This window comes from Mugil cephalus, chromosome 1 (assembly GCF_022458985.1).
Source record: "Mugil cephalus isolate CIBA_MC_2020 chromosome 1, CIBA_Mcephalus_1.1, whole genome shotgun sequence".
NCBI classification, from domain to species: Eukaryota; Metazoa; Chordata; class Actinopteri; order Mugiliformes; family Mugilidae; genus Mugil; species Mugil cephalus.
In genome coordinates, this window is record NC_061770.1 from 52495854 (window position 1) to 52517893 (window position 22040).

At 39.4% G+C, this 22040-nt stretch overlaps 1 protein-coding gene across 1 annotated transcript in view; it reads left to right on the forward strand.

Moving 5' to 3' along the window:
* Positions 1-22040, forward strand: part of trpc5a (transient receptor potential cation channel, subfamily C, member 5a) — a 184152-nt gene that overhangs the window by 53136 nt on the left and 108976 nt on the right. Inside the window, exons 2-8 of the mRNA XM_047608558.1 lie at positions 13629-13666; positions 14135-14237; positions 15085-15335; positions 18880-18996; positions 19093-19155; positions 20150-20287; positions 20908-21114. Coding sequence (XP_047464514.1) covers positions 13634-13666; positions 14135-14237; positions 15085-15335; positions 18880-18996; positions 19093-19155; positions 20150-20287; positions 20908-21114 — 912 coding nt within the window. The 5' untranslated portion in view covers positions 13629-13633. The remainder of the gene's footprint in view (positions 1-13628; positions 13667-14134; positions 14238-15084; positions 15336-18879; positions 18997-19092; positions 19156-20149; positions 20288-20907; positions 21115-22040) is intronic.

Sequence of the window (22040 nt, forward strand, 5' to 3'; positions counted from 1 at the left end):
AAGTGATATGAGGCAAAACTGACCATGCTATCATGGTTCCTCGTGTACAGCTCCTTCAGTTTCCTGTTTTATTTGTAAGTTTTCATTAAAACTATTTTGTTTAGTACTCCTGCCTTGTCACGCTTCATTCTGTTTGGGTCCCCGCCTCAACTGAAACTGAGACATACATAGTTTTCCCCGCAAAATGAAATATTCATTTGCAGATTGCATTCCAACTGGCTTTGTAAAAGACAACTGGATTTGTAGAAATCCTTGAAGAGAAATTGTAATGCCTTTTAGATTACCATGACCTGGATGACTGAGAACCTTCACAGACATATTGCTTATTGTAATAACATGGAAAGGCTGATCAGTCACTACAACTTACAGTTTAAATTATGTTCTTGATAATTGTGCAAAAAAAAAGAGCATTGCTCTACTTGACGTTTGGTTAATGCAGTAAATCCTGGTATAAAAGAGGATAAAATTGTGAAGTGGTTTGACTACATAACGGACAACGAACGCCTATTTAAATTAAGGAAGTCACACAAAGCTGCTTAAGAACTAAAGGAGGAAATATAGTAGAAGACAGGAGAAAGAATGATGTAAGAGATAACAGGAAAAAAGAGATGAAGGCTAGAGTGGAAAGAAGGAGAGAAAAGAGTGCGAAGAGTGAGATGGAAGTTATAGTGTGGGGGAGATGTGTGAAGGAGAGAACGCTCAGGCTGCAGGTTTAGGAAAAAAACTCAGCAGTCATGTTTTGAAAGAGAGAGAGAGAGCTAGAGGATGAAAATGGTAAAGAATTAACAGCACTTTATCTCATTAGGTATTGTTGCTGAAGATGACATGACACTTTATATCATGGGGTCTGTCTGGGACAGCAACACCAATAACCAACAATTCGATGTCAAATGAAGTAACAAAGTAAGTCTTTTATTTTAACAACACAAATTTAAATTTCTGTTTTCCAAGAGACAGCACAGAACACAGACATATAACCGATTACAAGTACCCTTCTTCTGTACAACTAAAAATGATTGCCTATCAGATTATCTCCTTTTAGATTAGCTTGTTTGTCCTCTTTGTAGCTGACTGTTGGTCTCTGGTGAACATCCCAGGTTCTGGTTTTCTAGCTAACCGTATTGTATATTTTCCAGTAAAACACACAGAACATGAACAAATTTAAGTCTATGGTAGGAGCTCGTTTCTTCCATGCAAAAAGAAAAGTACACCAATCCTGGCGTTATCCAGCACTCCAAGCCTGCTGTCAGCATGGTGAATGTGGTGGTAGGAACCAGAGTCGAATTCACCTGTTGTGAATGTTGGTTGTATCTGTCGCTGAAAGATCTATTGTACAGAAGATTTTCTCCCCAATACATCTTTCTGAGCTCACTTCAATAATTATAGCATCTAAACCATCAACTTGATTTTTAGATCCCATCCCAGCTTAAATGGCTCAGGGAGGTTTTTCCATTAATGAACACCTCCATATTAAATCAGACAAATTTATCAAATCAAATCAAATCATACTTCATTTATATAGCACCTTTCATGCAAAACAGAAAATGCAACACAAAGTGCTTCACAAATAAAAACATAAAACATTACAAGAAACAAATCATTGTTAATTAACAGGGTATGTGCCCAAGTCTCTTTTTCTGTAAAACTGCTGCAATTAAACCTTTAGTTAAAAACCTCTCTATACCCAGATTTTCAGCCAACTATAGACCAATTTCCAACCTAAAATAAGTAAATATAAAGTAAAATAAAAATCTAATTTTAGTATAACAATATTATTTAATGTTTATTTAATGTTTATATTTTTTTCATTTCGTTACAAAACTGAAGGCATTTTTAGCCTTTATGAGCAGGGCCCCTATCACTTATACCACAGTCAACCACCAGGAGTGCTACAAATATGTTGCTTCAACTCAATTCAAGTAAACTTTATTTATAGAACACTTGAAAAACAAACATAGCTGAAACAAAGCCTGATAGGGTCATCACTGTGTCACGACCCCTTGGCCATGAGCTGACTACTTTGTATGTGTGTGTGAGTGAGTGTAGTTTTGAATTTTCTTTTGTGCTTCCTTTTCGGTGCTTCAATACAGTTTCAGTTAGTGGAAGGAAAAGGCCTCCTAACACAGGTAGGCTAAAATGGCACTCTCAAAGGCCGTGAAACGAAAAGCTGATGCAGAAAACAGATTTTCTTTAATGACGAATGGACTGAAAAGTACGTATTTATCATGGCAACCTTCAGAAATGTGTTACCTGTTACGTAAGTTACAAAAAAAAAAGAAGAACAAGAACTGTGTGAAACAATAAATGTTAATTTAAACAGTGCAGCAAGTTTGTCCTCATTAAACAGAGTCATATATGGTGGGGATTACTGATAGTTAAGAGTCTCAGTTGTCGTTGCTGTTTTCAGTTGCTTTAATAGCGCGGAACACATGATATTTTCTCCTTGATCTACAATTTTGGAATCCAGTCGCAGGCCAGCTTGGATGGTTCCGCGGGCCGGATGCAGCCCGCGGGCCACCACTTGATGATCACTGGCTTAGGCTAATGGACTTGTCTCTATACTTGTCCTCCTAGAACTTAGTGCTGCATTTAACACTATTGATCACATTATTTTACTACAGAGACTGATGCATGATCAAGATCATCTGTCAGACAGATTCAAGTTCAAGTGACTCTTCTTCATGTCAAGAGAGAGATGGCCTAGAAGCCAGGCCAACATTCACACCTACAAAGTTTGTTGACAAATTTGTTGTGGAGTATCATTTTTGGTGATGTAGTCATATACAATAACTGAGTGATCATAATTTACAACATTGCTCCTACATTAACAGATAATATTAAATACATTATAATTAAACAAATGATAATGTTATAATTTATAATTAATACCTTTTAGGGACATTGGGAAGAACCACCACTGTTTAAAAAATGCAGGAGGAGAGGACAGATAAACAGATGTGGAGAATGGAGCTGTTTCTGCTGCAGCCAAGGGGGAAATGAGCCTGCTGCTGCATGACGAGAAAAAAAAAACAATGAGATGGAAAGAGAAATTAGAATTAAAAGAAGTGTCTTCAAGATGAAGTTATTTTTCGTTTTTTGCATCCCAAATATGGAAAGAAGATACAGAAGAAAAAAAAACTAAAATAGGCAGTGAGTCAAAGGCTTAGCAAGGAAGATAAAAGAAAGTAACTTTATTAATGAATTTATGCTTAAAATGCAGGTAGGAGAGAGAGGAGTGGACCCAAAACATGTAGAAATCTAAGCTGAGGAAGCAATTAACTACTTGTGAAAAGTGAGAAAGGTGTGTGTGTGTTGGGGGGGGGGATCTGCATTGCCGTACCATAGCAGCCAGTGGAGCATTGTAAAAGGCCGTCAGCATAAATTCTCCCTCACTATGCAGATCTAAAAAATAAATCTGCATTCCAGCAACCACACATCCATGGCTGCAGAGTTAATCCCGTCGACGTAATTTAATCCGTTCCACATAATTTAGCCGTCAAGGGAGCGATGGCCGCATCACCTGCAGGCATGAGCAGATCCCTATCGCTTCCATCTTTAGAAACGGTCCTCAGTGGAATGTGTTTATTTTTTCACATGGTTTATTAGCAGCCGTATTGTATGTCCTCCTTCTGGTTCAGTTATTGAATCCCCAGATTGTTATTCAGTGACAAACACAAAATGGTGGAATAAAATGATCTTGTCTGTGTTAGTTTAACTAAATGCTCACATCTCCAGCTAAACTCTTCCCATATAAGGTTTAAGTGGAGCAGCTGATTAAAGACAATTGGCTATTTTGACAGCCAATATGTGAGTGCTGAACCTCCAGGTCATCTACAGCATCTATTACTCAAAACAAGAATCTTGTTGAGCACACCCCAGTTTCTCTGCAGCAGACTCAGCAGCTTCTGTCTGCAGTCTTACTGGATAAAAAAAAAAAAAAAATAGAGAGAGGGGAAGAAAGAACACTGCAGCATGGAGGACTAAACACAAAAGTGGGTACTCACTAGTGCTTAACAGGAACATTGCTGGGCGTTTCAGCTTTAAGATAGGGATCTAAATAGGTTTGGGCTTCTCTCTACTCCATCTGAAAATATCCTTTGACACATTGCTTGTGTGTCAAAAGAGCCATGAAGCTTGTTACAGATTACTGCCTGCAAGACAAACAAGTCTACTGCAGTATATGAATAAAAAAGGTTTGGAGCACATGCTTCATATGTGACAAATAAAACTAAATGAACATAAACTTTACTTTGTTAAGATCAGGTCCATTAGGTACTACTGATGGGTAAATGTTATCACAGCGATAAGGTTCCGTGTCCATGTAGGTTGATTGGCGACTGTAAATTAGAACTGACTGTGCATGTTCATCTGTGTCAGCCTTAGTGTTTAAAAAATATGAACAAAGCTGGAATCCCTGTGGACAGAGCCTTGGAGACATCTCAGCCATCTTCTATATAATTCTTCTTTTTCTCCTTCTTCTCCTTGTCTTCCTCCCCTTCTCTTCTCCTTTTTCTTATAATTATCCCCCCTTCTTATTTTCCACACATCCTCTTTTTTATTTCTCCTTCTTTTTTACCGTTCTTATCATCATTCTCTTTCTTCTTCTTCTCATTTTCCGTCTCCACCTTCTTCTTTCTCTCTACTCCTTCTGTTACTTGTCTTCCTCCTTCTCCTCGTTTTCTTCCTTCTCCTCTTCTACTCCCTTGCAACATTGGAATCGATCCACGACAGCAGAACCACCTTGTCAAGAAAGTTAAAAAAATAATTGATGTTTTGATGTGAACACAAACATTTCATTAGATCCTTTAAATTAAAATCAATGTAAACAGTTACATTGGAATCTGATTAAAATGTCAGAGCTGGTTGAGCAGAGCCAATGCGAAAATGTCATTTCTACAGTCCATCTTGCTTGGCTCTGCTGGATGCTCCATGATACTGGAACTCAGGTTGCTGCTCCCAAACAGTGAAATTCAGTCATTCACAGTTTGGTTCACTTCCAGCTCAGACCATTTAACCCCTCTACAGTCCTCCTCTGGTCTCTGAGGGTCAAACTGGCTGAGAATTAATCTTGTGCTACAGTTAAAAGAGCAAACTGCAGCTCGTTACACAAAGGTAAGACAAACACAAGATGCTGAGGTCACAGCACTTCCTTCTGCCTCCTCCCTGTGTGCTGCAGCCTAATCAGCCTCATAATTGCAGGGGTACATGTTAAAATAAAAGTTCTTACAGCTTTTAGAGTGACTGTCAACCTTGCATTCAATGTGACATTTATACTTCAAAGCAGTTACTCAGTTACTTTAAGTCCACTTGACAATACTGGTAACAGGAGGCAGTAATTTGTCTGTCAGCTGTTGATAAAGGGGGCACTGACAGCGGAGACATCTTCCCTTTTTATTCTGTGAGCAGAACAGTTGCATCGCTCTCTTACGCAAGAGCCCTGGACGGATAACCTGACAGTTTGTCATTCAGGGATGTTTCTGGCAAGAGCAGTCTCAGTGGCTCCACGGTCAGATTTAGGACACAGAGTTGGCATCCCTCTGGCAGTGATTTGCTGTCCCTCTTTCAAATGAGGAAACTGTGCTTGAAGCTGACAGGATGAAGATTCACCAGTGAGCTTAGCTGTGTGTGTGTGTGTGTGTGTGTGTGTGTGTGTGTGTGTGTGTGTGTGTGTGTGTGTGTGTGTGTTCATATTTTTATCAACCTGTATGGGCATTTTTTCGAGGAATGCTAAAGTTGTGGAGCCATTTTATTGTTGTTGGGCAAACACTAAACCTAATAATAGTACAGTTAGGAGTAGGAAATGGGTCTGGATCTTCACCAAGATAGAAAAATTAGTTTTCATGTGCTTGATTTTAGTATGTTGTGGGGCCCTACAATCCTTGGGGGGTTAAAACCTGTTAAGACTTGGTTTTAGGGTAAAGGTCACAATTATAGTCAGGGTAAGGTATGTGTATCCATCTCGATGGTTAAGGGCAGGGTTTTCACAAAGACAGAAACATGGATTTGCTTTTGTAGGTTTAGTTTTAATAAGTGGTGGAGCCACTCTTTGTGCCCCACAGTTTTTGAGATTTGAAATCTGTTAAGAATCGGTATTATGACTGAAGGTAAATGTTCCAGTGAGGCTGGGGTAGGAAAAAGATAAGGGATTGCATCTTCTCAAAGAGACACTTTGAGTTTGTGTCTGTGGACTTGTTTTGTTAAAGTTATGTGAGCAAATCTTTCAAGGAATAAAAAGGAGTGTCATCACAGTGGCAAAGGTTAAGGTTGTTGCTATTATCTTACTTCAAGGTTGCCAGGCAACAGTTTGGATCACTTTTTAATCATTTTTAATTGGACTCAGCTTCTAAAATATAACAACATTGGCTTTTTGAGTCATCTGAAGGTTTAACTTAATATTTTTACACTTTAGACTGGGTAGAGGAAAATGAAATGGACAATTTTTATTGATATCAACTGATTGGTAGCTGTGTTGTTTAGATTCTGAGCTGCAGGGGTCATATCGGAAATGAAAGAATAAATGTTTCAGTTGTTGAAATGCTCTGTGGATTTGTTCAGTATTTTGAGGATTTACATGATGTGTTTGTGTCTTGAATTGTATTAGCTGATTTGACTTAATTTTACACATCTTAAACGGTAAACTATGAAACTATACACTCAATATTAAACATTATATCACTGCATTATTCTGTGTCCAACAGGGAGCTGCTCTTTCTTTCCTTGGGGTTGTTAGTTACTATACATACTTATATGTATATCTTGACTGCTGGATGTATTTCCAGTTACTGCTGGAAATACATATCTATCTGTCTACATGTTTTATGGTAAATGGTAAATGGTCTTGCTCTTATATAGCGCTTTTCTACCTACTCAAAGTTACTCAAAGCGCTTTTACAGTCAGAGACACATTCACCCATTCGCTCACACAAGCACACACACATTCACACACAAGTGCCAGTTGCACTGGGAGCAAATGGGGGTTCAGTGTCGGGGGATCGAACCACTAACCCTTCGGTTCATGGGTCCACTAAAAAATCTCTATGTGCTCCATCAGCATTTTCTTCCCTCACTGTCATGTCCCTGAACCAATTAAAGCCTTGTTGAAATGCAGATTTGTATCTCAGCTGCAATAATAGGTTCAATTTACAGTGTCAGATTGAGTTCTCATCCACATCCACACTGTAAACCTGGATTTGTTTTTCATAATTAAACCTTTAAGTCGTCATTAATTATTAAACAATAATGACGATGATGATTCCTTTCATGACTTTGACATTGGGATACTTCTCATTGAGCGTGAAGGTGTTGTGTTCACATCTTCCCTGCATCTTAGTCCAACCTTGTTGAAAATCATGATTGAGGGAGAAATCGTGATGGACAACATTCAAGATCTGCCAAAAGCAATGTGCATGCTGTTTGGACTCACATATGCACTCCATCTTGACTGCCCCAAGACTATGAAGCACACATTTCAGTTCATTCAACAGATATTGATATCGTTGGGCCACACTGACCTAAAACCCAAGCTACAGACTTTGAAAAATCAGCTCCCAATGTAAAGCGTTGTCAACTCTGCTGTGAGAAGCTATTTGTTTGCAAAGTTGTGTGAATTAGATATTTTTTATGACTTAGCTCGTTAATCTCAGGGATCATCCATGTTTTTTCTTTTTCTTGTAACACACCCACAAACAACACAGATGCACACAACACACACAACTAAAACAGACACATTCAAGACCCACACACATGTGGGTTTTATTGATTTGAGATCATCCTTTTCAGATTGTTGGACATGTCAATGTAGACTTGATAAATTTAAATAAGACGTGTAAGTTGATACATTGGTGAGTTGTTTTGAGTGTTTTTCCATTACAGTTACCTTACAATAAAATGCATTGGAGCATTTAGAGGTGTTTATTTCCATCCAATTTAATAGATTTATACAATATTAAAAAAAAAATAAAGTAGAGGAAAATACAGTAATTGTAATGAATGGGTAGCAAAAACTAGTCATATTATGTACTAATTTCATGTAATGATTTTTAGTATATACTATGAATAATCATAATCTTACTAAACTTAAGAGTCCATCTTAGCTTGTATAAAAACTAAAGTGATACAGGGCAACGGGTTTCCATGTGATTTGCCAGTAAAGTCAAGTAATTCGGGTTAAGAGTGTGTGACATTTGCATATCTGTCATCATCTGTGAGATTATGTTCACATTTGTTCACAAACAGCAGTGTCGCTGCACAGACTCAAACCCAGAAACAGTGAAATAAGCTCTCTTTCTAGCTGATATAACTATGGGTTAGATGGTTTCCTTCATGGAATATGTCCTGACATGCTGAGTGTAATTTAAATTTTCCTGCACTGCATTATTTATATCCACATTATTAATGGTTTTGTCACACCACAACTGGTTTTGTGGGATTTTTCCTTAAAATTGTGCTCAAACAGTTAATCAATTGAATAATCAGTTGATCATATTTATAATCAATGCATCAGTGCATTACTTAGCTCCAACTTCTCCACTGTAAAGATCTTCTTATATGAAAAGTTTAAGTGTTGAACTATTAGTCATACAAATCACGTACTTTGTAGATGTTTTATACACCAAGCTGAATAATTAACTGAGGAAATATTCACCTGAATAATCATAACTTGCAGTGGTGCAGTAGGTTCTGCACGTGTGGAAAGGGAAATACATATCTATCTGTCTGTCTGTCTGTCTGTCTGTCTGTCTCTCTATCTATAGAGACATCTTATTATCTTATACTTTCATCAAGTGTTTTAATATGGCCCATTGTTTTGGCTTAGTAAAAGACAAAGATCTGGATTTGGGTTGACTGAAAACCAGTCATAGTTACAAATAATGAGTATCTGAAACTGGACAGGGGCACCAGTTGTCAACTCATCCACCCATCCCCACCACCTCCTACAGTGACTATGTGGCTCTGAAGGTATTGCAGAGCAAACCCACGTCAAGGATCTATTGGCAACAAGGTTGGCTCCTTGAGCCTGTGTTTGGACTAAAAGTTGTAAATACCTGAATACCAGAAGGTAGTGAAAGTTTGTTTTCTTCATTGAATTGGGCCAGGAAGCTAAGAAGAGCTCCGCATATGCATTTATGTTATGCTATGCTATGCTATGCTATGCTATGCTATGCATAAAAGAATGGTCATCAGTTGGTCTACAGGTTATTCATTCTAGATGGTCTGGCTTCTTTGGTCTAGTTCTATAAAGTCCCTTTCACATCACACGAAAATGCTGGCTGAACACAGCAAAGACAAGTTAACCCGGCTCAAAAAAATCCTGTGTCAAGCCAGTATTTTTGATTTGAAAGCAGCATAAGATGATCAGCTAGTCACTGTGATCTCTCTGACCAACTTGTTCCATTACCACTTTAACATACCAAATCAAATGTAAATATAAGACAGCTCAATGTCATTCGACTAATGCCAGTGGTGCGCAACACATCAAAAACAAAGGCCACATTTGCTCACTGATGACCTGAACCTTGCATTTGGCTTGGTGTTGCTAAGGCCTTTAACCTGACGTGAGATGATGAGTCAATAATATTAAACAATTTTTTCATATAGCAGCAGCAACTTCACTCTCACAGTATTATGTGTTCATAATGGTTTTCAGTTTAAGCACCCCTTCAGCAGTCAAATGCCATCCCAGTCAAATCCAAGAACTGAACTGATCTGTTTTTAAACTGGGCCACCTCCTCTGTTTAGAGAAGGTTTCTCCACTTTGACATAGATGGCTTCCTTAACTCCTCTCTCAAACCATCTGTCCTCTCTGGCCAGGACTTTGACGTTGTTATCCTCAAAGGAGTGTCCTTTGTCCTTCAGGTGGAGGTGGACTGCTGAGTCGTTTCCTGATGAGCTGGCTCTCCTGTGTTGGGCCATGCAGGAGAGGTAATTAGTGACCCCAGTTTCTGGTCAAGCAAGTTCTGGTGGGTGTTACCCACAGAGTATTTTCCTATTTAAACCTCAATTTCCCACTAGTTCATCAGAACTGAAGAAGCTACTCGGATGAGTGGCGAAACGTCTTCAAGAAATTCTACAAGTCCAGCTGACCTTATTCAACGCTTTTTTTGGATTACCATTACCTGGATGACTGAGAACCTTAACAGACATATGAGTTCAATTCAATTCAATTCAATTCAATTCAATTCAATTCAATTCAATTCTATTCAATTCTATTCTATTCTATTCTATTCTATTCTATTCTATTCTATTCTATTCTATTCTATTTATATAGCACCAATAACAATACAAATTGTCTCAAGACGCTCACATAACCAGCCTACAACCTCCAAGGCAAGCCTGAGGGTGATGGTGGCAAGGAAAAACTCCCTTTTAATAGGAAGAAACCTTGAGCAGAACCCAGCTCATATGGAGGGACGCATCTGCCGAAGGCCAGCCTGGTAGAAACAGAGAAGATAGAGAGAAAAGAAGAGCAGGAGAAACAAGATAAACAAACTTCTGTCATAGATACATACATCAAGCTGAAGGAAACACGTAGGATCTAGGAATATAGCACATAGCTGATGATCTATGAGACAGTTTGTGAGTATAACAGGAATCATGGGCAGGTTGGTGAATTGTTAGTAGGAGTGGACAACTGGAGGAGGACATGAAGACTGGGGAAGATGTGAAGCTATAATACTGGAGTAATATGATCTCTCTTGCTAATTCCTGTCAGTGCTCCTGCTGCAGCATTTTGAATCAATTGGAGGCTTTTTAAAAAGTATTTGGAGCCAGACAGTAACGAGTTACAATAATCCAGCCTGGAAGACACAAATGCATGAAGTAGTTTTTACGCATCACTCTGAGAAAGGATGTTCCTAATTTTGATGATATGTTACGAAGTTTGTAAGAAAGCAGTCCTGGTCACCTGCTTTATGTGATTATAGGACATATCCTGGTCAAATATAACACCAAGGTTTTTCACAGTAGTACTGGAGACCAAGGTAATGCCACCCAACGAAAGCAGGTGATTAGATACTGAATCTCTGACATGTTTAGAGCCAAATACAATGGCTTCTGTTTTGTCTGAGTTTAAAAGTAGAAAATTACAGGTCATCAAAGCCTTTATGTCTTTAAGGCATGCTTGGAGTTTAACCAGCTGATGTGGCTCTTAGTCAGCCTGGCTATAGTGCTGAAAAGAAATCTGGGGTTGTTCTTGTTTTCTTCTATTAATGAAGAATAATATACTGTTCTAATCTTACGGAGCATCTTTTATAAGTTGTTAAACTATCTTTCCAGATTCTATGAGAGCTTCTTCAGAATTAATGGAATGCCAAATTCTTTCCAACTTTCGAACTGCCTGCTTTGAACCACGCAACTGTGAATTATACCATGGTGCTACCCTCCGATTTATCACCATCTTTTTCAGAGGAGCAACTAGATTTAGAGTTGTACTAAGCGATGCTGTCGTGCTATCAACAACATATTTTGTATAAAATATTATTATACAAAATATTAAAAAATCTGGGAGCAGACAGCACATCTATGGAGTTTGGGGAGTTATGTGTGTGAGACAGTACTAGAGAAGCAGCAGAGAGGCGTGTAAGACTGCAGCTCTGCCTCCTGGGCTGAACTCTGGGTTGTCATGGTTTTGGGGTGTTAATAAAATCGGCCAAATTCCTAGAGATAAGAGAAGCACCCAGCAAGGTGGGATGAACTCCATCTCGTCTAATCAGACCAGGCTTTCCCCAGAAAGAGTTCCAATTATCAACGTAGGCCACGTCTTTGGCTGGACACCACCTAGATAACCAGCGGTGAAATGACGACATGCGACTATACATTTGTCGCTGGTCAGATTGGGCAGGGGACCAGATAAAACTATGGAGTCCGACATTTTTAGCAAACTTACACACCGATTCAACATTGAGTTTAGTGACCTCCGATTGGCGTAACCGTTGGTCATCACTCACGACATGAATAACAATCATACCATACTTAGCCTTAGCCTTAGCCAGCAGTTTCAGATAAGATTTGGTGTCGCCCACTCTGCCCCTGGAATGCATCTAACTATGGTCGCTCGTTTCTCTAACTTATCGTTCCGCAAAATAGAGTCACCAATTACCAGAGTTGGCTTCTCGGCGGGTGTGTCGCCGAGTGGGGAAAATCTGTTAGAAACGTGAAGTGGTTGATGGTGTTCCGGGTAAGACTTCCTTCGTACCGTCACCCAGCCGCCCTGGTTTCCCGGCTGCTCGGGAGCTGCAGGGGGACAGCTAGCAGGAGCAATGCTAACGGGAGCTGCGCTTGGTCGGCCTGCAGTAGCTACAGGGCACTGGCTATCTATTGGGTTTTGCATGATACGGAGCCGTACTTCCATTTCAGAGAGCGTCGCTTTCAAAGCTACAAATAAACTACATTTGTTACAGGTACCATTACCACTAAAGGAGGCAGAGGAGTAGCTAAACATGTGGCACGACGAGCAGGAGAGAGAAGGAGAAGCAGAGGGAGAGAAAGTGGCCGTAGTTAACCGCTAAATACACCAAAACTGATTAAACTGAGAAGAAACGTGAGATTAACAAGGTGCTACAGAGGACAGGTGGTTGGGTAAACTCAAAACACGAGTTTCACCACTGATACAGAAAATGTTTACGTGATTTTAACGGAGCTAAAACAGTGCAAGCACACACAGCAGCGGTGCAGAATCGGGAAGTGACGCAGTACGCTTACTCACGTGACGAATGTAGGAAAGGATTACTATGAGCAAGACAGTAGTGTTATTTCCTTGCCCTTTTCAAATGGACAGTTTCAGTGTTCTTTCTCATCCTTACATATGCAGATTGTTTTCTGTAGTTCTTTTGCCTCTGTGTTCACTTTGGCATCTTCCCACTGTGGGAAAATGTATCTCGCAGTCAGCAGAAAAATCGAAAATGATCAAAACACATCACTTGTCTTCAGCGCTACTTAAATACCCACACAAATAAACGCACATACAAGAGCTAAAGGTTCTCTAGGAGGGAGTACTTGATGGGGATTACTTGTATTAACAGGACTGGAGACACAAATACTGGGGACAAGGCTTATCCAGGGTCACAATGCTATATTTTGGGCTGAATGCATGTTGAACCACTAATCAGCACTGCTTCAGCTCCCAGGCTAATCCATCACGGTCTCTCATGTCACCTTCAGCTTAAAGGGGTTTCTTCTGCCTGGTGGTTCCCAACAAATATTCAATGTATCCAGCTGTTGATAATTGGACAAAACTCCAGCATACAAATGGTCCATGTACTTTTTGACATTTCAAGTTCGGTTTTAAACACTAAAATAATATTAATAAGGTTTTGAGCCTCAGTTTCACTGCATGTATGCCCTGTGCTGTCATAATGATCAATGCCTGTGAGAAAGATATAAATTCCATATGTAGGCTTCTTCTTGTTTCATTGAGAGGAACTGCACCTCTTTTTGCTTTTTTTTTTTTTTTTTTTGTTGGTTTTAAAACCAAAGTGGATATACCCAATAAAAATGCCTGGACCACAATTCTCTCATTTGCATTGAGTTTGCTTCTGTCACAAAGCTTACTTTGTGCTGCTTACACTGCTTGCATGTCCTGGTCTTTCCAACGTTGCTAACTATTTCTTTTCTCTTTTTTTCACGGATAGGTCAGATGAATCCTATGACACAGTTGTACTACAAGAAGGTGAGTCCTTTATCCATCCCACTATGGGGGGTCCATCCTCAAGCAGCAGCTTATTCGAAAACCTATAACAGTTATATAAGTAAAGATGTATTTTCTCTACAGGAATGATTTTTCTGGTCAACAACCATATTTCCCAGCTTCTCAGTGACATATAAACACACCTTGCCTTTGTGGGTCTATGTGACTCTAAGCGGTATAAAAAACTACAGAGGGAAATTAGGCTCAAAACATTTTTAAATCTCATGTTGTACTTGTGGATCATGGAAGACCATTTGTCACCATTTTGAGACTTATTTCTCTCCATACAGTGGTCTTTGTTACGGTTGCAGTTATGAAATTGAGAATGAAAAAAAAAGAGAGAATGAAGTAACTCATCACATAATTGTGTGGATAGTATACGTCAAATACCCCCCCCCCCAAACTTTTCTTTAATTTGATGCAGTTGTTTAAGCGTTTTTTCCTTCATAGGCGACATATTCGCCGTACCGCGACCGCATTCCACTTCAGATTGTCCGGGCTGAGGTGGAACTGTCTGCGGAGGAGCGGGCATACCTCACAGCAGTAGAGAAAGGTAAACACACACATTTCCACAAACCTCTGTCATTTTTTTTTTCAACTCTAATAGCCAACTTTCTCCTGACCCAGTCACTTGTTCAAGAATGCTGAGTTGAAACTTTGTTATAGCTGAGTATCACACTGTGCTGCAGCCACAGGTTCACGTCTCCTCAAAGAAGATACTGAAAACTCAGCACCTGTTGCAAAACAAGTAACGTCACTTTAGGGGCGGAGGTGGAAGCAGGGAACGACTTTGTACAATATTTCATACAAGAGCATTATTATGATATCACATATTTGCATTCACTAGTTCATTAGGGCGTTTAATGAATCCTGCTTTGTGACAACTGGATGATCATTTAGGAGGATGTAGTTTGTGGTGCTGTTCGAATTGAAAAGGCGAACTGAATTAAACAAACTAAAGTGTTTTTGTTATTTAGTCTAGCCCACTGACTAACTGCAATTTAAAATAGCTCTACAAACCATATCAACATCTCTATTATTATTATTATTTATTTTAAAGAAATGCTGAATACTATAATCTTCACCTTGTATCTAATATTGTGATTTAAGTTTATATTAGTCACATATTATTCTCATATGTTTAAATACAGCATGATACTTATGTATCTCTTATAGATATCATCATGAAAAAGTTCTGTAAACTTCTGTAAAGCTCGACAATGTGCCTAAGAATCATCAAGTTTTCTACGCTATCAACACATTTCTAGTAATAATATTTATTAGTAGCTGAAACTGATCTAAAAAAACAGGTTTGGCAGTAGCTGAAGTGGATAAACAAAACATATTCAACCACTTCGGCTTCCACCATCAACTCTATGCTGTTCTTTCTCATTCTCCAGGTGACTATGCGGGAGTCAAACATGCTCTCCGCGAGGCCGAAGTCTACTACAACATGGACGTGAACTGCCTGGACCCGCTGGGCCGCAGCGCGCTCCTCATCGCCATTGAGAACGAGAACCTGGAGATCATGGAGCTCCTGCTCGATCACGGCATCCACACGGGTGATGCCCTGCTGTACGCCATCAGAAAGGAGGTGGTGGGCGCCGTTGAGCTGTTGCTGTCACACAGGCGACCCAGTGGTGAGAAGCAGGTGAGAGATCTTTGTGCATGTATGTAAATTTGTTGAATCCAGGAGCATTCAAGCATGTATGAATGCACATGTTTACTCATCCATGGCCCATTTCAAATTTGTGTGTTACAATGAGCAGTACATCCCTTTGCTGTAATGCGACATGCCACATTCTGCTGAGAAGAGGAAAATGAAACAGCATGTTTTGTAGACAAACTGTGAAATAGGATTTAGAGCCAGACAGTATGTTTGTCTGCCTGCCGCACAGCTTTATGTACGTTTGTGTTAGGGGAAGTAGAGAGAGAGAGAGGGAGCTAGAGAATGGTGAATGACAAGGAGAGAAAGATAAGAGAAACACCGACTTTGTCTACAACATTGATTCCTAGACTGTGTGAGGCTGTGAGGTCCCATGTCACCATGGCAACCAGCCAAAACAGAGCATTGTGGGAAGTTTTCGGTTGCCTCTCAGTTGCCTCTGCATGTAGCCTACGTTGTGACTACATAATGGTGGTTAGCTGGAGGCAAAAACCACAGAGCAGAATAGGAGGCTACCGTTATCAACATGTCATCTCGCTGTGTTGTAGGGTGCAAGAATAGGAATAGGAATCCCCCCCCAGGAGATGCACAGGATGTGAGCGAACGCAGTGTGTGAGCACATAATTTCACAAACAGCTAACAAAGACCGAGAATTTATTTATTGTTATTATTTCAATCTGTTTTAAACACAACATAGAGGCGTGACTTTCCCTCACGATACAATAATTGTTTGCTCTCGAATATTTTGAAGTCGCACAGATTACACGTGACTAAAACGGCTGCAGTTTCAAGCCCTGAAAAATATTACTTAATTACTTGACTTACATTATGAGTGGATTTGTGCCAACTTTTTTTTTTTTTTATAAAACAACACCAAACTATATTTTAGGGGGGCTTCAGCATCATGTGATATTGTCAACAGACCAGCATGTAGTGAGAATGTCAGTGTTCAAAAGAGGAGATAATAAACAGAAACGGAAATGTGGTGATAAACCGAGCACCATCCACCGGATCGAGACACTTGAGGAAGTTTAAAAAGTGACTGTAACCGGTAGATTAAGAACCCCAAAGAGTAGATACTGAGCAAGATAGTTATCTTTTGTTGGCCTGCCATTCCTAAATGAATGTAGAGGAAACACTGAGTAGTAGAGTATTTATTTCAGTCACACTGGTTTAATTTTTGGCTAAAAAGTTACTGAATCGATTTCAAGTCACTGAACCGTTTCGGATTGTATCGTTCTAAATGAACTAAAATTGTCCTTGAATCATATCGGCAACCACGAATCATGAATCAAATTGAATCGTTGTTGAAACAAATTGTTACGCCACTAATGAGCGCCCTTTTCAACCACATGATGTTGCTCAGAAAGTTTGGTGCGCTTCAGAAATTGTAGTTTTGTGTGGGAGCGGAACCGAACCAAATAATAAATGAAAAAAAAAGCTCCCCAAGAGTCCTCTTGGTCGAAAAAAAATTAAATTTTGTCTTTACTAAGGTTCTGGTATTCAGCATAAGTTTCGCATCATTCATAACTCAACTCATAATTCAACTGTGTTTTCATTGTGTAGGCTGTATTTTTTAGTACTATTGAATTGCGTTGTTGTATCAGCACATGTTCCTATTATTTTAACTACCCCATTGTAGTCAGAAACACTTTGTTTAATTAAATCTAATTTAACAAACAAAATCATCCAAAGTGATCATCCAGTTGAATTACCACCTTTCTGAAGCTGTTTCTGATCAGCTTTGGTCTACTCCCATAAAATCAGTCTTCTTGTTGGTCCCCCTGAGACTGATCTCTGATGGGTAGAGATTTTTGTCAATTTTTTTAATCAAACAAATCAAATGTGTTGTTACACGATCGTTAATGGAACCGCATAGTGAATTAGCCCTACATCATGTTCGGGAAATCATACCAATCGGTGAATTCATTTGCGACTGTGTTTATATACAGCTTGTATAGCGATATGGCACACTTTTTTTTATCAATCATGGCAGAGCACTGGCAAGACCGTGAGATCCACCAGCTGCTCTGCATCCAAAGAGAAGAGGAGATTCGGCAGGAGATATTAGGCACTTTGCAGGACACAGTGATTTATTCGAATATCAGCAGCCTTTTGAAAGAGCGGGGGTTTGACCGACCCATTTGGCAGGCCATCAACAACCTGAAGGCATTATAAAAATACCTCCTGATAAACGACAGGATGAGCAGGAGCAGTATTGGATGCACCATGCTCTCCATTGTTTACCTATAACTACCTACAGTGTTCCAGTCCACTTAAATGTGTAATGATGACGTTGTCGACGCAATGACATATGAGATGGAGGAAAAAAATAGGGACGCAGCCCCCACAGCAGGAGGTCAGACCCGGGACTGCTGGCAATGTGAAAGCGCATCAAAAGCAGACTTGGCTCTGAAAATCCTGTGTTAACCCGATGTAAGAAGGGCATGAGAGAGGCAAGGGGTCAATTTACACAATATAACATTTTACATAGATACTATTACACATCTAGATTGTATAAGATGAAACCTTCGGGTGATAATCTGTGTTAGAAATACAAAAAAGAAACTTTCCTTTAGTGTATGTGGGAATGTGATTTAATCAGATCTTTTGGAACTCAGATCCTAAATATTTTAAGTAACCGGCTCGCATCAGAAATCTCCTCAAATCCGGAGCTCTGCTTGCTGGGGGATAACTGGAAAAACTGGAAAAGAGAGAGATCAGACGAACGAAAAAGCAGAACTTATGGGGATCGTGGACGGTTGGAAAGAAAGAGCAGAGAGAGGTGTGATGAGAGGGAGCAGATGGAAAAAAGGGGGATGAGGATGGGAGGAGCCTTGACGAAGAGAAGAACAGCAGGGAAAGGAGGGAGATGAAAAGATTTTGAAGGAAATGAGGGTGAGATATGAAGGACGAGGAGAAGCACTCTGCTTCCTTCTCCCACCGAGGGATAAAAGAGAGTCCACACATGTTCACAACTCTCATCCCTTCTTCCTTAAGTCTGCTACTTCTTCAGATGTCTGAGTATACATATGTTTCAGTGTGTGTGCCAGACATGTTATTCTTTACTTGGAAATCCTTTTTACAATTGGAGATATAGCGTCTTCATTTAACTCTGGACAAGAAAGAAAATTAACAATTGTTTTCTCCAAAATATCATAACTAATGACCATCTTCTGTGTATATCCATTATTGCCAGGTTCTTAATTTTCTATAATAATGCACTAACGTCTGACAATAAACAGTTTCTGGAGCAGGTGTATATAGAGTATTTGGTTTAAACTAAATGTACCTCTGGAAGGTCATCATGCAGGAAACTTCCTTTATCAACTACATTAACTTAATTTATTTATTATTACTGATTTCAAGTGAGCTTAATTTAATTCCTCATTTTGGCTGATTGTATCTCGCTTTCAGTCGTTCCCCTCGAGCCAAGATCATTTTTTTAATTGCAAGAAAGAAGAGGGGCCTCAACAAAAAATCAAACTGACATGGAATTAACGTAAATATTTTATTCCTGATTCTCTAGGTTCCCTCACTGATGATGGACAGTCAGTTCTCAGAGTTCACGCCCGACATAACTCCTATCATGCTTGCTGCTCACACCAACAACTACGAGATCATCAAGCTGCTTGTCCAGCGGAAGGTGATGACGCACAAAAACCTTTTGTTGTTCATCTTGCTAAACTTTTTTAAATTACACATTGCTTGATTTATTGTTCTGTATTGTTGTTCTGTGTAGGTCACCATCCCCAGACCACACCAGATACGATGTGACTGTGTTGAGTGTGTATCCAGTTCAGAGGTAAGTAGTTTAAGACACTATGATTACATTTAATTTCACATTTTTACATAAAATACTCTATCTATCTATTTCAGTCATCCATAACAGAACTGAAGAAGCGTTTTGAAAGAGATGCACAATGTCTTGCCAGAAACTGTACAAGTCCAATTGTCCTTGTTTTCAGATTTTTTGGATTGTGTACTATTGCATACAGTTTGAGGACTGAAGTCTAACACTAGGCTGGAGGAAACATAAAGCAACATCAAGAGACAGCTGAGTTGACTGTGACTGTGGATGCTTCCATGTCACAGTGGTTAGCACATCAAGCCAAATGCCAATGGCCACGTGTCAGTAAGCAAACACGGCCTTGGTTCAATGGTGTGTATGTTGGCTCACCTGTCTCACCCGTGGTGATGGCTTTCCATCCAAGAATGATCTATCTGGGCCTGTTCAGATCTTACATTAGGATTCAATCATGTAAAAGATAGGTGAGAATACCCACATGGTCACATGTGCCAGCGCAGTGCATCCTGAGTTGCGTTAAAGATCACCTGTACTCAATATAGTTTTTTACCTCACTCATGTGGAAAAACAGTCGCTATTATAAATGACTGCCTGAAAAGGAAAAAGTGTCATATGTCATGTTTGTCTGTAAATCTAAGTTAGAATTTACAGATTAATGTAAACAAACATGATTCTGTGTTAAGTATTGATGTGGTCATGTTGATTTATAAAGAGCTATGTGTGGCTCCTCAAACTTTCTCCTTTTGAATGAGGAATACACATTACTGCCATATGCTCGTATATAGTTATTCACTTTAAACACAGACACACAACAGAACACAGCAGACTGTTAGGTGTAGTGTTCAAGTATAAATTTTTGTCCATGCAGGAGACATGAGGCAACCTTTGAGTTGGCCTTCACCAGCAGTATTTTTTTAAGGGGAAGTGTGTTTGTACCACATCTTAAAAGCATAAAATTATTTTGTTTAACTTTCTGTACCTTCCTCCATAGGTTGACAGCCTTCGACATTCACGGTCACGTCTCAACATCTATAAGGCTCTGGCCTCGCCTTCTCTTATCGCACTGTCCAGTGAAGATCCCATCCTCACTGCCTTTAGACTGGGCTGGGAGCTCAAAGAACTCAGCAAGGTATGAATATTAAGTTTTATTGTTTTTATTGTCTGTTTGGTGGCAAAGATGTTTTGTCAAGCAGATAACCGTTATTGTAGAAACAGCAGTCTAACTTGCAAGTAAAGCATCTGAACAAGGATTGACTTCATGATTTGTGCAAATTTTATCTCCATGGCATACAGCTTGGTCTCAAATTAAATGACAATTTAAAGTGTTGCAATAAAGAGCTAGTACTCCAGGAAGTAGCAGCCTTGAATATAATTTATATGTTACTTGCTTCAAGTGCTTGTGACAGTGTACCCTTGATCTACAGTCTATACTTGATTTTTCTTTCTCCCAAACTAAACACATTTAGTGTTTAAAAAAAGTTCTTACTTTACCACATTCTCTGGAGCCATTATTTTGTGTTAAGAATAAGTTTTATTTTCGAAAACAAGAACAGACCTCCTATTTAAGGCTAATCCTACACAGCACAGGCCTCAGCAGAATTTATGTCAAATTATTGTGTTTATGTAAAGTCATTCTGTATATCAAAGTAGTAGTAGTAATATAGGAGCACATACAGAACTGATCACAACATAGCAATAGTATCAGGCGAGGACAGTTCAAGAAGCTGCCTACTGCTCTCATTACCTCAGGTGGAGAATGAATTTCGCCAGGAATACGAGGAGCTGTCGCAGCAGTGCAAACGTTTCGCCAAAGACCTTCTGGATCAGGCTAGAAGTTCTAGAGAGCTGGAGACCATCCTGAACCACAGAGACAATGACCAGAGTGAGGAACTGGACCCCAGACAGTGCCACGACCTGGCCAAACTCAAACTCGCCATAAAATACCACCAAAAAGAGGTAGGAACTCAAGTGATATCTCTGAAATGGGGTGACTTTTAATGCTGGAGTTCGTACAGATAGTGGACTCTATGCCAGAAGAGGAACGGTCCAAAACCTCTTAACAACAGTCAATTCACGGATTCACCAAATGCTCCCTGCAGTAACAGAGAGGTGGTTGTAAATCAACAAATTTTACTGAGAAAGTTATTAGATCATATTCCTTTATAGAGGGTATGCACATGACATCACAGCAAGTGAAGTCTCTATGGTTAAGCCACTGAGTGGCAAAAAGTGACGGTTGAGCATGAAGATAAGCAGCATCAGTTTAAATCTTAGGCTTTAATACAGTCTAAATTGTAAAATTAATTTAAAAAATGGGGAAGGGCTGTTGTGCGATTGACTGTACCAACAGATTTGAAAAGCATAAAAAGATTTCTCTGTCTGCCAAGGAAAAGAGAAATAAATGGATTGCTGCATTACTAAGAAATAACTGGAATCCAAGCACCGAAATGTTGTGGTTCTTATTCAGTGTCAGCTAATATTGATTTATGTTGTGTTGATGTATTGTATTAATGTATTGAAGTCATACCTTAAGTTACTTCTTAAGTTACGTTCTGGAGGGCTGTCAGATAAGTTTGTGGATGTTGTTGTTGTGGCGTTGTTACAGCCAACAGTAACTATGGAGGACCAATTCTGACACAATAAAAAAATAATAAATAAATAAATACCTGTCATAAATAAATACATAAATACCTAAATATATGCCAGACATGCTATTTAATTATTTATTTATCCATTTATTTATTTATTGATGCACCACTTCACATGTACAACAAAATGTTCCTCAGATGAGGGGTCTGTCCACACTGGCTGAACATTATCTGATTGGTTAATCGATGAGTGCACAGATCGACTGCACATGCCTTTTCACAGCCAGTCAGGTA